The sequence below is a fragment of the Bos taurus genome, chromosome 17, assembly GCF_002263795.3.
Source record: "Bos taurus isolate L1 Dominette 01449 registration number 42190680 breed Hereford chromosome 17, ARS-UCD2.0, whole genome shotgun sequence".
NCBI classification, from domain to species: Eukaryota; Metazoa; Chordata; class Mammalia; order Artiodactyla; family Bovidae; genus Bos; species Bos taurus.
Genome location: NC_037344.1, coordinates 53423281 through 53439443, shown reverse-complemented (window position 1 = coordinate 53439443; position 16163 = coordinate 53423281). Strand labels below are relative to the sequence as shown.

At 45.2% G+C, this 16163-nt stretch overlaps 1 protein-coding gene across 1 annotated transcript; it reads left to right on the top strand.

The window, feature by feature from the left end:
* The first annotated feature begins 750 nt into the window (after positions 1 to 750).
* PSMD9 (proteasome 26S subunit, non-ATPase 9) lies at positions 751 to 15497 on the top strand. Its single transcript, NM_001034441.2, has 6 exons — positions 751 to 903; positions 4373 to 4475; positions 7360 to 7565; positions 9593 to 9694; positions 14706 to 14794; positions 15120 to 15497. The coding sequence occupies exons 1-6, from the start codon at positions 766 to 768 to the stop codon at positions 15145 to 15147; spliced, it is 666 nt and encodes a 221-aa protein (NP_001029613.1). The 5' UTR covers positions 751 to 765; the 3' UTR covers positions 15148 to 15497.
* The last annotated feature ends 666 nt before the right edge of the window (positions 15498 to 16163 follow it).

Sequence of the window (16163 nt, the reverse complement as noted above, 5' to 3'; positions counted from 1 at the left end):
TGCAATGTGTTGTATTTGATAAATTATTAGTATTGATATTATTGTCATCAATACTATTTTTACTGATATTTATAGAGACCTTAATATGAGACGCACTGAGTCCAGTGCTCACTTCTTAGCCCTTCCAGCACCTAGGACCGTGTATGACACAAAGGAGGCATTCAATAAATATTTGTTTGCAAAATGTCAACACTATGAGATAGATTGCTATTAATAGCCAACCAACTCACGGATGAGGAAGCAGAGGCTCAGTGAAGTGATTTATCTAGGTCACTACTGGCAGTAAGAGGCAAGAGCCGGGATTCGAACCCACGCTTATAGGCTTTGTAAAACCAGGGATAAGGAATCTGAATATTTTGTAAACCCTCAAGGACTGTGTAGATGTAGAGCTGAAATGGAGCGTCACGCACAGTGCGCTGCCTCATGCATACAGAAGGCGCTCAATACATAGCTGAATGAATGAGAAAAGAGAGTGAGTTAACTAGGGAGAGTTCATCATGCCCTGGTCTGGGCCAGCGCTTGGGTGGGACTGGGAATCCACCCGTCTTCATACCTCCCGGCCAAGAGTTACCACAGGACCACGTGTTCCAGCAGGGTGTGGCTTCTGGTGACCACGCCCCACAGACAAAACCACACCTTTTTGCTTTTCCGGGCGCCCGCTAACAGCCGAGGTGTTTTGGCCCGCGCGGGAAGCCGTAGCTACAGTTTCCTCGGGCGTCCGCGGCCTGGAAACCAGCTATTCCAGGTCCCGGGCAGACGTGCACAATGTCGGAGAAGGCAGGGAGTCAGAGCGGGGGCTCCCCGGAGGCCAGTGGCGTAACTGTCAGCGACGTTCAGGAACTGATACGGCGCAAGGAGGAGATCGAGGCCCAGATCAAAGCCAATTATGAAGTGCTGGAGAGCGTGAGTGTGGGACCTGGGCTCCCGGGCGGCCTGGGAGGCGCCGCAACGCATTCCTGACCCGGCCCCAGGCCGGGCAGTGAGGCAAATAACGTGAATAACTAGGAACGATTCGAATAGATGTTCTAGCAAGCATTTATGGAGCCCTCACTGGGAGCTGTGTTAAACGCTTGACATTGGTTAACGCATTTAATCCTCCCAACAATCTTTTGAGGTGAGTTCTATTATTTCCCCCATTTTAGGGATGGAGAAACAGACATTACTTAAACCTGCCTGAAATCACAGGACTAATACATTTGCAGAGGCAGGGTGATAATCATCTCTGTCATCAGTCGTTGTTGTACAGTTACCAGATGTCCTGTAACCACTTTACCTTAGAGCTTCTTAAACTTTAATGTGTATGCGAATCACCTGGCGATCTTGTTAAAATTCAGATTCTGGTGATGCACGGGTGTATGGGAACAGCTACTGCATTTCTGCAAATTCCCAGCGATGCTGATGCCACTGGTGTAAGAACGTAACAGGAAAGGCATATTATCCTTATTGTATAAGGAGGAAACGGGCCAAGAGTGGGGCAAACCCTTGCCTAGGGTCATGTACGTCGGAAGTGGCTGTGAAGGGGTTAGTTCTCAGGTCTCTCTGGCTCCGAAATGGGTAGTTTTTCTTAAGCCATCTAGCATAAAACCACAAATCAATTTGCCGAGGAAGAGTAAATGAAATTACATTCTATATAGGGTGAATGAAGTGCAATGTAGGTGATGGTTATAAGATGAAGTATCATGTGCAGGCCAGGGTACCCTTTTACTGGGTGCTGACTGTGTGCCTGAAGGGAGCTGGTTTATGTGTATGCTATATCCTGGAATCCTCTTAACTGCTCTATGAAATTGGTATGTTACTCTGGGGCTCAGAAAGCGGAAGTCACAAGGTGAAATTTAGATCTTATGACTAGGGAATCCAGAACCTGTGCTTTCAAGTGGTTTATGCCAGCTGTTTCTCACACCTTAGCTATTTTTCTACTGCAGGCAGGATGCTGTGTCTGTATACCTCTTGTACTGTTCAATTCAGTTCAGCTCAGTCGCTCAGTTGTGTCCGACTCTTTGCGACCCCATGAATTGCAGCACGCCAGGCCTCCCTGCGGAGAAGGCAATGGAACCCCACTCCAGTACTCTTGCCTGGAAAATCCCATGGACGGAGGAGCCTGGTAGGCTGCAGTCCATGGGGTCGCTAAGAGTCAGACATGACTGAGCGACTTCACTTTCACTTTCATGCATTGGAGAAGGAAATGGCAACCCACTCCAGTGTTCTTGCCTGGAGAATCCCAGGGACAAGGGAGCCTGATGGGCTGCTGTCTATAGCGTCACATAGAGTCGGACATGACTGAAACGACTTAGCAGCAGCAGCAGACTGCCAGGGAAGTTCAGAGTTGTACACTTTAAATGGGTGGATTGCATGGTGTATGAATTATATCTGAATAAAGCTGTTAAAAAAAATGGAGAGGCCCAGATATAACAAGTGATCTGGAGATAATATGAAGACCAACACCAGTTGGAGACTTTTTCCTTGACTACTGGAGGGTTGATGATAATTGAAAAGGGAATAAGTATTTTAGATTCAGGGTTATTAAATGCCTTGTATATGAGTTGCCAGTGGCCTGGGTCCCAACTTTGGAAACCAGTCTCTGATGCGGTATTGCCTTACTGCAATCAGGAAGGCCAGTCAACTCTTAATCATTGTGAGCAGACAGGAGGCAGATACAGATATTTAGCCCCTGGCACATTTATACCGTATCTATAGAGAGTCCTGGGTTAAGGGAGTATACAAGACCCCCTTCCCCATGAACAGAAACAGTAAGTGTAACCCAGAGGCTTTCAGAAAGAGAGGGAGAGACGTGAATGGAATCTCTCCTCTTGGAACCTGTGTACACTCAGCAGTTGGTTTCTGTGCTGATCATTACAGCCCTCATTTATTACTTTCTGTGTGTATTAGTTTCCTGGGGTCATCATAACAAATGATCACAAACTTGGTGGCTTAAAACAGCAGAAGTTTATCCTCTCTCAGTTGTGGAGACCAGCAGTGTGAAATGAGGAGTTGGTAGGTTTGATTCCTTCTGGAGCTCTTAGGGAGAAGCCATTCCCTACCTCTCTCCTAAATTCTGGTGGCTCTTGGCCATCCTTGGCTGGTGGCAGTGTCACTCTAATCCCTGCCTCTGTCTTCATGGCCTACTCTCTGCATCTCTCTGTCCCATCTTTCCCTCTCCTTTCTTTTATCAGGATACCCATCATTGGATGTAGGGGCCACCTGAAATCCAGGAAGATCTCTTCTTGCGATCCTTCACTTAATTATATCTGCAAAGATCATTTTTCCAAATAAGGTCATGTTCACGTTCTCGGGGCTAGGACTGGGACATATCTTTTGGGGGCTGCTATTCAACACTCTGTGATTGTGTCTGGCACCGTGCTAAGCACCCTACGTAGGTCAATTAGTTAATTCTCAGAACAGGTGTGAAGTGAGGTGAGTGTCATTGTTCCCATTTTATAATTGAGGAAGCTGAGGCCCAGAGAGGTGGACATATTAACCAAGGACACCCAGCTTGTGTGTAGCCGAATTGAACTTGAAATCAAAGTCTGCAAAAACCCAGCTGTATGTCATATAATATGATTCATTGCTGTTGTGCACCATGCTCTGATTTAGGTAGGAAAAAACTTTAAAAATATGAAAATGGCAATTCCTTGGTGATGCAGTGGTTAGGACTCTGTGCTTTCACTGCCGAGGGCGTGAGTTTAGCCCCTCATTGCGGACTAAGATCCCACAAGCCATACAGCACAGCTGAAAGAAACAAAACATGATAACAAATGTATTGTTTTCAATAGGGAATACATTGCCATGGTCAAAATTCAACATTTACAATAAGATATAAGATGGAAAGTCTCTCTCCCTTCCCTGTCCCTAGCCACCCCTTTCCTCTACCCCAGATGGCAACTGGTAATATCAGTGTATCCTTCCAGGGATGAAAGGCCTGTTTGAAGGTCCCTTCAGATCTCTCTCTATTTTCAGAAGAACCAAAGTCCTGCCTCAGCTGGGTGCTCTTGGGGGTTTTTACCCACTTCTAACCTCCAAGGTCACCAGCCAGGTGTCAGCTGCCCATAGTAAGGAGGGTCTGGAGGAGTTGAGGTAGCCTTGAGGGTGATGCTCAAAGGAGTCGTTAGTTTTATCTGTACTGCTCTAATGTCAGAAAAGAGAGTGGGTCCACGCATTACTGGTGGTGTTAAAAGTCAGTTAAAAAATAGTGCCCACCTGCAAGGGCAGTGGTGGGAGGGCCTGGGAGAAGGCCTGGTCTGTGCGAAGTGATCAGTACATGGCTGCCGTGGTCACTGGCACCTTTATCACGACCGCAGAGGAGCAGAGTCAGGGGAAAGAGGGCTCGAGGACTTCATACCTGTAAAATCTTTCTGACCTTGTTTCTTCCCTCCAGCAAAAAGGCATCGGGATGAATGAGCCACTGGTGGACTGCGAGGGCTACCCCCGGGCAGATGTGGACCTGTACCAAGTCCGAACTGCAAGGCACAACATTGTCTGTGAGTGACCCTGGCTGGGGATGTTTCCCTACCTTGCAGCAGGAGGTGTATAGGGCACAAAGAAGTCACCAGTATTCCATATTACCTGCTTTCCTCTCTCTCCCTTGATGGGATCATCTCCTTGTCCCCATGGAGGGACTGAGAACTATGGGAATGGGATAGACTCTAGGGGTATATAGTTATAGTCTCATTTTTCTTTTTTTTTTAATCCTTTTTTTTTTTTTTTTTTAATTTGTTTTATTTTTTGGCCTCACCATGTGGCATGTGGGATCTTAGTTCCCTGACCAGGGATCAAACCCATGCTCCCTGCATTGGAAGCATGGAGTCTTAACCACTGGACCTCCAGAGAAGTCCTGTGGTTTCATTTTTCATTTGCTTTTAGGAATCTTGCTTAATTGTGGAAACTTTTATTGCAGTAACAACAGAAACCCAAGGCAGATATGGCTTACAATCCCAATCAAATCAGTTACATGTAAGGAAGTATGTTTCGCTGTTAATGATAGTGACCCGACTATGGACACTCAAGCAGAAAATTGCTGAGTCCCTCAGTAAAGACATTTGGAGGTAGGCCATGCAGGGCTGGTCTTCAGAAACCTAGGCTCTGCCATCCTTAGGAAATCTTGTTCATCTTCAGGGTCACCATATCCATGTGGCAGGCAGGAAGAAAGGGAAGGAAGAAGGTAGGAAGGACACAAGCTCCTATGCCAGCTGGTACACCTCCTGTTAAGGATCTGTCCTGCAAGTCCCATGCCCACGTCCTGCATCAATTTCTGCTTTTCTCTTATAGGCTCCCCTGCCTGCAAGAAATGTACCCCACAATGGGCGTATTGCTATCTTAAATAAAATGTCTTATGTGTATAGGTGTATATAGTGTGTCCCTGGAGAAGCAAATAGCAACCCACTCCAGTATTCTTGCCTGAGAGATCCCATGGACAGAGGAGGCTGGCAGGTTACAGTCCATGGGATTGTAAAGAGTTGAGCATGACTTAGCACCTAAACAACAGTATAGTATGTATGTGTGTATTTATTATCAAAGAACTAAGAGAGTGAATAGAGGTTGGGTAGTTTATTTGACTTCTGTTTCTGCTGTAACAAATCATCACATACTTAGTGGTTTAAAATGTCACACAAATTGGGACTTCCCTAGTGGTCCAGTGGTTAAGACTTTGCCTTCCAGTGCAGGGGGTGTGGGTTTGATCCCTGGTCGGGGAACTAAAATCTCACATGCCTTGTGGCCAAAAAAACCAAAACATAAAACAGAAGCAATATTGTAACAAATTCAGTAAAGACTTTAAAAATGGCCCACATCAAAAAAAAAAAAATCCAAAAAAAGTCACAAATGTATTATCTTACATTTCTGGAAGTGAGATGTCCACGTGGGTCTCACTATACTAAAATCAAGGTGTCAGCAGAGCTGTGTTCCCTCCAGAGAATTCATTTCTTTGTCTTTTCCAGCTTCTAAAAGCTGCCCACCTTCCTTGACTTGTAGCCCCTTCCATCTTCAAAGCCATTGGTCACTTCTCTCCAATTACTGAGTCTGTCATCACGTCTTTCTCTCATTCTCCTGCCTCCCTCTTTCACTGATAAAGATCCCTGTGATCACACTGGGCTACCACTTGAATAATCCAGGATAGCCTCCCAGCTCAGGACCCTTAACTTAATCCTACCTGTACAGCCTCCCTTGCCATGTCAAGTAGCAGATTCACAGGGTCTGGATTTAGGATGTGAACATCCTTCCTTGGGGCCACTTTTCATGCTGCTACAGCTAGGCAACCAATGATTTCTACAAGGGCCTATCAAATAGAAGGGAATTTATCATCTCATTACTCTTCCCACTTTTTAAAAAATTTAATTAGTTAACTTATTTTTGGCTGCAGTGTGTCTTTGTTGCTGCACTCGGGCTTTCTCTAGGGCTACTGTTCGTCGCAGTGCACTGGCTTCTCACTGCAGTGGCTTCTCTTGTTGCCGAGCATGGGCTCTAGGGGCGTGGGCTTCAGTAGTTGTGGCAGACGGGCTCAATTGCCCCACGTCACGTGGAATCTTCCCAGACCAGGGATCAAACCCGTGTCCCCAGCATTGGCAGGCGGGTTCTTAACCACTGGCCCACCAGGGAAGTCCTACTTTATCCCCTTGATGACTTCTGTTTTACCTATGTGAATCTTGACTCTATCTGCAGCATGCTTTGGTATAAGTTGTCTTTAGGTTAAAAAAAAAAGTTACCCAGATCCTAGCCACTCTGATGGACTGGCCTGCAGAGACAGCTTACTCGACTGTCGCGTTTGTTCCACACATTTTGAGTTAACTGGCAATACTGAAAAGAATCAGAGGACTTCATCCCCAAACTCCTGGTTTCCAGCTGTTCTCACTGTTGCCTCTCCCACGCTGAACACCACCAGTCATGTGTTGCTAGATGGGGCATTTTCTGGAAGCATTAAGAGAAAAGTGAGGTCCTCCTTGGCTCCAGCCTGCTTCACTTGGTCGCTTGCTCACGGCGCTGCTCCTTGTGTACGCTTGAGCTTGTGGCCATGGATTCGCTGGACGAGTCCCTCCTGCTCACCTTTCAGGCCTCCACTGAAATGGTGCTCCCTTTGGCAGGCCTTCCTTGATCTTCTAGACGAGCCAGGTCAGGGCCCGTGGGCGGGTCAGCCCACATCGTGGTCATCAGGTGTCACTGTAATCACTCATCCCTTGGTGGCTCTCCTTGCGGGACTGTAGGCTTCACGAGGGCAGCCCCTCTGTCTTGTTTGTAGATGAGTCCTCAGCGTCTGGCTCAACCTCTGGGATATAATAAGCACTCGTTAAATATTTACTGAATGAATGTTGGGGGCATGTCTCATGTCCTCTGCTGTCTTTTCTTGGCCCCTGATATGATACTCTCCTTCAGGCCTGCAGAACGACCACAAGGCGGTGATGAAGCAGGTAGAAGACGCCCTGCACCAGCTGCATGCTCGCGACAAGGAGAAGCAGGCCCGGGACCTGGCGGAAGCCCACAGGGAGGCCCTGAGCCGCGACCAGAGCCAGGGCCTCAGCCCCGCTCAGGCCTTCGCCAAAGTGAACAGCATCAGCCCCGGCTCCCCCGCCAGCATCGCAGTAAGCCAGGGCTGACTCCTTGAGCCCACGCCCTGAGGGTGCCTTGAGGCTGGGGCACTGTGGACAGATAGACCCACACTGTCTCCAGGGCAGCAGACACCAGGGAGGGCCAGCAGGAGTGAGGCTGTGCTGCCCGCTCAAGGAGCCATGAGGGAAACCCTGGGCCACAAGGTGGAAGGCGATAGATGTCCCAAGAGAGGGAAGGAGGTGCTCTTCCTGGGCCTGATTCTCGCGGGGCGTTGAGTAACAGACGGGAGAGTGACAACAATAGCTGCCACGTACTGAGCCCTTGCTTTGCAACACGTGTCCTGCCAAGTGAGCTCGCCTGGTGTGTTTTGACAAGTTTTAACAGCTGTGATTGGGATATAGGTCACATGCCGTAACTTTTATCCATTTAAGGTACATATATGATTGAGTGGCTTTTGGTGTAGTAACAATTAGGAGTCAGATTTTAGAGTATTTTCATTATTCTGAAAAGAAACCAGTTAGGCATTACACCTCAACCCCGCATCTCCCTTCACCCCTGACACCCACCGGTCTGCTTTCTGTTTCTATGAATTTGCCTATTTTGGACATTTCATATACGAGTGAATGGAATCATACAATGTGTGGTCCTCTGTGTCTGGCTTCTCCGTCTTAGTATCGTGTTTTCAGGGTCTGTCCGTGTTGGAGCATGTATGTCAACTTCATTCCTTCTTCGTTTTCTAGAGCTTTTTATTGGAGAATAGTTGATTTATGGTGTTGTGTTAGTTTCAGGTGTATAGCAAAGTGAAGAAGTTATACATATACGTACATCCACTCCTTTTTGGATTCTTTTCCCAGAGAGGCCATTACAGAGTACTGAGTAGAGGTCCCTGTGCTATACAGCAGGTTCTTATTAGTTATCTATTTTATATATAGTTGTGTATAATCTCCCAGTTTATCCCTCTCTCACCTTCATTCCTTTTTCTGAGTATAGTGTGGTGTCTATACTCAATATCTATAGTATAGATCACACTTTGTTTATGCATTCATCAATTCATTTCCATTTTCTGGCTATTATGAATAATGCCTCTGTGAACGTGACATACGGATTTTTATGTAGAGCTGCAATTAATGCTGAATTCCACAGCCACCCTCTGGAGTAGGTACCATTTCACCCATGGGGAAAAGCCTCAACCCCTGAAGTACTTTTTGCCAGGACACATAGCTTCTAGAAGGTGGAATTGGGCCCTGCCAGTCATCTTTAGTGATCGTAAGACCGTGAGTTACATGTTTTATCCACCACTGTGCACACAGCATCTGGTACAGAGTTGTCGTCAGCCCGTGACGAGTATTTGCAGAAGGGATGGAGGAACTGTGATCTGTGTTCTAGAACCACAGGGTCACTCTTGTCCTGGGTCAGCGTTGTGCCCCTGGCTGCTCGAATGGGGCCTTCTAGGGCAAATGTGTCTAAATGTTGACTCCTGAACAAAGTAAGCCAGATTAGCCTGCCACTCCTTGCCCTCGCACCTGGGTCAGGACCCCCAGAGAGCTTTGCCCCATGTTCCTCAAGGCCTGCAGCTTTCATCAGGCACTGGGCAGCTTTCATCAGGCACTGGGCAGACCTGGCCGGCCACCTTTTGCTCACTCTGTGCCTGGAGGAACCCCTGGAGGAGCTGGCCCAGTTATGCGCTGCCCCTCCCTGCCCAGTGTATCTAAATCCTAACCTCTTTGCTTCCTGCCTGCCATTCTTCTCGGTGGAAAACATGCTCATTAAAAAAAAAAATCAGAGTATAATTGCTTTACAGCGTTGTGTTTCTGTTGTACAATGAAGTGAATCAGCCATACGTATAACATATATCCCCTCCCTCTAAAGCCTCCCTCCCATCCCAACTCCCATCCCACCCCTCTCGGTCACCGCAGACCGCCGAGCTAAGCTCCCAGTGCTGTACAGCAGATTCCCACTGAAAATGCGTGCATTAAGTTAGGACTGTCTGAGAGGGTGAAGAGCACCAGAAGCACACTGAAGCGCTCTCCTGACTTCCTGTTTTCTCTTCTCTCTTTAGGGTCTGCAAGTGGATGATGAGATTCTAGAGTTCGGCTCTGTGAACACCCAGAACTTCCAGTCACTGCAGAACATCGGCAGCGTGGTCCAGCACAGCGAGGGGGTGAGCTGGAGGCTATGTGGTGTCTGGCCAGTGACCCTGGAACTGTCGGGGCAGGAGCTGTGGCCAGGGTGCGGGCCAGCTGCCCTCAGGGGCTGTTACTCAAGCACAGTCCTTCCCGCACGGGGCCTTTACATGGGCTGTTCCCTCTGCCTAGAATGCTTATCCCCCTGATTTCTGGCAGGCATCAGGCCAAGAAGCAGTCGGCTAGTGTCGGTGCCCTGCTAGAGGTCAGGCCTTCATTTCCACACTGACTGACCCCTTCATTCAGGCTGTGCTTAGGTGAAAGTTTATAATTTTGATTTTTGTCAAACTCATTAGTTTTGCACTTTATGGCTTATATCTGCTTAAAGAAATTCTTCTAGTGCTTTTATTTTTTTTTAGCTTTTCTTTAATCCATCTGGCATGTATCTTTTATTATTTTTTTTTATAACAGTTTGAGGTGCAATTTACATACCTTCCAGGTCACCCATTTAAAATGCATAATTCACTCATTTTTAGTCTGTTCGTAGAGTTGGGCATCCATCACCACAATCAGTTTTATTTATTTTTTAAATTTTTATTTATTTATTATTTTTTACAATCAATTTTAGAACATTTTCATCACCTCAGAAAGAAGCCTCATTCCCATTAGCAGTCACTCCCATTTTCCCCATACATACCAACCCCTGGCAGCCACTAAACTACTCTTTGTCTGTACAGTCTTGCTTGTTCTGGATATTTCATGTAAATAGGATCCTACAGTATGTGATTTATACTGTATATATATACACACACATATATGGTGTGATATATCTTATATATATACTAAGTGATATATATATATATCATTTAATGTAGTGTTTTCAAGATTCATCCATGTTGTAGCATATGTCAATACTTCATTCCTTTTTATGACCAAATAGTACCCCGTTGTATGGATAGGCCATACTTTATTTATCCATTCATTAGTTGATGAATATTCAGGTTGTTTCCACTTTGGGGGCATTATTATAGAGTAATACTTCTGTGAACATTCTATAGAAGTTTGTGTGTGCACATATGTTTTCATTTCTGTTGGATTCATAGTTCATCTGAAATTAATTTTTGTCAATGGTATGAAGCAGGGTCCCAGACATATTTTTTTTCCCCAAATGGATAGTAGTTGTTCCAGTATTGTGTATTGAAAAGTTAGTACTTTACCCACTCTTTTATATTGCCACATCTGTTATATAATTCTTATACGTGGGATTCTTTGTTTCTTTGGTCTATTTGTTTGGAACCTTTCTGGGGTTCCCTAGAATAAATCCATTTGTCCTGCTCTGCTTCCCTTTAACCCTTTGCCAGAGAAGGTGTATTGGTGAGTGAAAAAAATCACCCCAAAACTTCAGCAACTTGAAGCTTCAAGCATCTATTAGCTCATACAGTTTGGGGGTCAGGCAGTGTCCAGGAGTCGTGTAGCTGGGTGGTTTCGGTTCAGGGTCTCTCATGAGGTTATGATCAAGATGTAAGCAGAGGTTGCCGTCATCTGAGGGCTTGACTGAGGTTAGAAAATCTGTGTCCAAGGTGCCTCATTCACATGGCTGTTAGCAGGAGACTTCAGTTCCTCAGCACATGGGCCTCTCACAGTGCTGCTCGCGTGCCCCCACAGCCTGGCAGCTGGCTTCTCCAGAGTGGGCAGTCCAGGTGAGAGCAGAGAGCCGACAGCAGCACCTTCTCTGACTCGGTCTCTGAAGATTCACACTGTCAGTTCCACTGTCTTCTATTTGTTAGAAGCAGCTAAGTCCAGTCCTCACTCAAAAGGAAAGGAATTAGGCTTTAACTCTAGAAGGAAAGAATTTCGAAGCATTTATTTATCATTGTGGCATTATACCTTTGTCATCTCTTTACTGTCCCATCATCATCTTAGTGAGGTTTCTAGAGATGACACATTGTGTTATTTTTACCAAAGTCTATTTTTCACTCCTTCTTCCCCACCCCACCTCCCCAGCTTGCTAGGGTGTTAGAGTTTACTCATGTTTCTTGGGTACCTTGCTGCATGTGACAATACTTTTAAACTTTGTAGTTATCTGGGCTCATTGTTACTGCTTTGTGTTGTAAATGTGTCTCTTTTTTTTGCCTCCTGGAAGAGGTAATACTTACTAATGGCAAAAACAGAAGGAAAAAACAGTGAGAAACCTCCTCTCCTCCAGGTTCATTTCCTTTCCTCCAAAGGCAGCTGCTTTCCAGCTGTGTGTCCTTCCAGGGACGGGTTCTTTGTGCATTGGTGTTCAGAGCTACTGGGTGCTTTGATTAAGTTAAGGCCTAATGTACCCACAGCAGAATTCACCCTTTTCAGTGTATAGTACTGTGAGTTTTGACAACTGTATGTGTATGTAAATATCACCAAATGAAGATACATCGCAGTTCCGCAACCCAAAACGGCCTCATCCTTTTGTAGTTAACTTCTCCCCATGCCTCATCCCCAGGAAACCACGGATCTCTGCTCCACTCCTGTGGCTTTACCTTTTCCAAAATGTATAAGTGAAACTGCATAGTGTAAAGCCCTTTAAGGGACTTCCCTGGCAGTCTAGTGGTTAAGACTCTGTGCGTCCATTGCACGGGGTGCAGGTTCAATCCCTGGTCAGGGAACTGAGACCCTGCGTGCCATGTGGCACGACTGAAAAAAAGTCCTGTAAGTCTGGTACTTTCACGCAGCGTCCTGCATCTGCGGTTCTTCCAAGCTGGCATGTGCACTGTAGTTCATCCCTTTTCACCACTGAGTAGTAATCCGTTGCGTAATGACCCCCAGACTCTTCATCCATTTTCCCAGCGTAGGACATTTAGGTTGTTTCCACTTTTTGGTGGTTACTCATAATAGCTACTGGTTTCTAATCTGTCTCTTCTAGTTAGATATAGTCTTAGGCTATTTATAGCTAAAAGATCTGTTTTTGTTAACACTGAGGTGTAATTGACATATAACATTATATGAATATTATTTTCAGGTGTAAAACATAATAATCCAATGTTTGTATATATTGGGAAATGATTGCCACAATAAGTATAGTTAATATCTGTCACCATACATAGTAGTTACAGGGTTTTTTTGTGTGTGTGATGTGCACTTTTAAGATTTACTCTCTTAGCAACTTTCAGATATCCAAGAGAGTATTATTATATTCCATATTGCACAGCATGGTTACTCTAGTTAATAATACTGCATGAGTCCTTTTTTACAAAGGCAGTCATTGAACATTTTGTAAGAAATTTCATTCTTTAAAATGAAATTTCCTGGGGAATTCCAATATATCAAACAGATAAGTTGAACTGCTGGGATGGGCTAGAGGTGGGTGGGGGCAGTCTCACACTCTCAGGGCCCTGGGTCCTCCTAGAACCAGAGCTCAGAATCACGGATCTGGGTTTCCATGGTCTGCTCTGTGAATTGGAAAAAAAAATCTTTTTTTAACCCCATAGCATTTTATTGTTAGACATTTAGGGAGTTTCCAATTTTATGGAAACTTGGAAATTAACACCCTTGTAGACAAATCTCTGTTTCTGTAGATAAGTTTTTAAAGGTGAGTTTCTGGATCAAATGCATGTATTTTCAAAGGAAAAAAAATCTTAAAACAATATTTCTTTATAATAAAAATAGTGTGTATTCAACCATAAGAAAAGAATGGTGTACTGATAGGCTGTAACAGTAACAGTCCTTGAAGGGATTTGTGCTAAGTGGAAGAAGCCAGACACAAGGGCCACATATTTTAGAATTCCATTTATATGAAATGTTCAGAAGAGGCAAATCTATAGAGACAGAAAGTAGAGAGGTGGTTTCCAGGGGTTGGGGAGGAGGGACTGGAGAGTGGTTGCTAATGAGCACGGGGTACCTTTTTGGGTGATGGACATACTCTGAAATTAGGTGGTGATGGTTGGACAAATCTCTGAATATACTAAAACCCACTGAATTGTATACTTTATTATTATTTTAAAAAATATGTATTTATTTATTTGGCTGCACTGAGTCTTAGTTGCGGCCACCTGGGATCTTTGTTGCGGCATGCAGGATCTAATTCCCTGACCAGGGATCGAACCCAAGCTCCATGCATTGGGAATGAGTCTTAACCACTGGACCACCAGGAAGTCTCAAAATTTCTATTATTTTTAATTGAAGGAGAGGTGATTTATTTTTTTTAATTAATTAATTTATTTAGCTGCCTGGGGTCTTAGTTGTGACACACGGGGACTTTGTTGCAGAGCACAGGCTCTGTAGTTTCAGCGAGCAGCCTTAGCTGCCACGCAGCACGTGGGAACTTGCTTCCCCAACCAGAGATTGAACCTATGTCCCCTGCATTGTAAGGCAGATTCTTAACCACCGGACCCCCAGGGAAGTCCCTGAAGTATATAGTTGATTTATAACATATGGGACCTTTTAGGACATATATTCAGATGGATTCATGCTTCACTGGTTTTGTTTTATTTTTACTAAACCTACTTATTCACTGCACTATATTTAAACAGTACCTTATTGAGGGGTATTTTGGGTGTTTTCAGTTTTTGAAATTTTTGAACAGTCCAGGATGAATGCTTTGTTTATTTATCATCTTGTCCTTTTGCAAAAGATATCTTGTATGCACCTTTTAAAGATTTTGTTGTTGTTGGGGAGGTATGTTTCTCCAGGAGGATGGTACCAAATCTGTAGCCCCATTGGCTCCCCCCAGAGTGCCATGTCCCCCACATTCTCGCCAGTTGCAGAAATTATGTTTAGAATAAGCATCCTGGGACTTCCCTGGTGGTCCAGTGGCTAAGACTCTGTACTCCCAATGCAGGGGGCCCAGGTTCTATCACTGGTCAGGCAACTAGATCCCACATCTTGCAACTAAGACCTGGCACAGCCAAATAAATAAAGGAATTTTTTTTTTTTTTAAGCCTCTTTACCAATCTGGTGGGCAAAAAACAAAAAACTGCCCCCCCCACCCAACCCCAGTATCTCAGCCTTCTAGCCTGAATCTCTTTGAATGCTAAGGAGGCTGAACATAAAATGAGTTTATTTTCCTTTCAGAAGCCCCTGAATGTGACAGTGATGCGCAGAGGGGAGAAACACCAGCTTAGACTCGTGCCAACACGCTGGGCGGGAAAAGGACTGCTGGGGTAAAGTATCTGTGTCCATTCACACTGCAGTGTCCGTTGCATGCTTGTTAGACATAAAGCTGTAGGCAGGAGGTGGGGTCTTTGGGGAAGGAGGGAATTTCCAGATTACCTGTAGCAACTCATGATGAATCTTTTTGGCAGGACTGAGATTGCAGGTGTGGAGATGAAGGGAGCCCTGGTCACTCTGGGTCTTTCATTAACTGGGTGTTTGTGTTGAATGAACGGGAAAGCATGTAGGTGAAGAGCTCAGAAGGGATCACTTCTGATCTTCCTGAACGGAGCCACCAAACTTACATACTGTTTTCTTTTCTTTTTTTTCTTCCAGCTGCAACATTATTCCATTGCAAAGATGACTGTCCCTGAGGAATGGAAACAGGAAAGCATCTTCCTTTGCCCCAGACCTGGGTCCAGTGGGCATTTCCTCCTCTTCTTCTCTGCCTGAAGCTCAAGGATCTCAAAGAGACTGGACGCCTGAACTTCGAGGTGGTGGAAATGCTGTGGCCTCTCAGTTCAATCTCTCGGGACTAAGGCATTGTTAAAAACTTGATTTGTGTTTAGCATCTCTTGCAGCTTAGGCTGTGACCCGAAATGAGACTCCTCTGGATGGTGAGGAAGTGGGCGGGAGTTATTCTGGCAGGTGCTGATGTGACTTTATTCTTCTAGAAATCTTTTGTTTTCCTCAAATAAACGCAGTTTTACAGTATTGATATGATCATGTTATCACCCCAGTTGAATTTCCTATGAACCTCTCAAACCAAAGCTCAGACAGGAGTTAGAGCCTCCTCATAGAAAGTTGGGCAGAACAAATCAACAGTTGTGCTGAGTTTGACTAACAATATCTCTGGAACATGATTCTTTAGTGAGTGAGGTTTCCAAACACTCAGGCTGCACCATCTGCTTTTGCGTTGCAGCATTGCTGCTCTGGCTACAGAAATTGCATCCTCAGCATTTGGATCTCCAGGGCCACAGCTCCCTCTCAGGGAAGCCAGGAAGCACGCCTGGTGCTTTCCGTAACCCACCTGAGAGCAGAAAGGTCCTTTTCTGGAATAAAAGACCCTGCAAATTAGCCTCTGATGACTTTTCATAATTGAACCTCCTAAGGTGTGTTGACATTACTGTTGAGAATCAGCAGGGTGTGCAGACCTGGCTTCTTGAAAATGCTGATTCCTCCTGCCTGCCTTTTATTTTCTTTCTTGAACATGGCAATGTGAGTTTAAGTGATACTTAGTGACTCCCTGTTTACTTTCCTTCTCTCGTCATCGTATTACAATCGTATTACAATGCTGTGACTCCACAGTTTCTGCTAGACCACCTTCTGTTTCAGAGGGCATTGGCACATTCTGCTGAACACATGCTCCGGTTCCTCAGG

Bases quoted from the DNA above. Each gene is read 5' to 3' on its own strand.
- PSMD9 (NM_001034441.2), top strand. From the start codon at position 766: ATGTCGGAGAAGGCAGGGAGTCAGAGCGGGGGCTCCCCGGAGGCCAGT. The intron at 904-4,372 runs GTGAGTGTGGGA...TCTTCCCTCCAG, and splicing joins ATTATGAAGTGCTGGAGAGC to CAAAAAGGCATCGGGATGAA. The intron at 9,695-14,705 runs GTGAGCTGGAGG...TTTTCCTTTCAG, and splicing joins TGGTCCAGCACAGCGAGGGG to AAGCCCCTGAATGTGACAGT.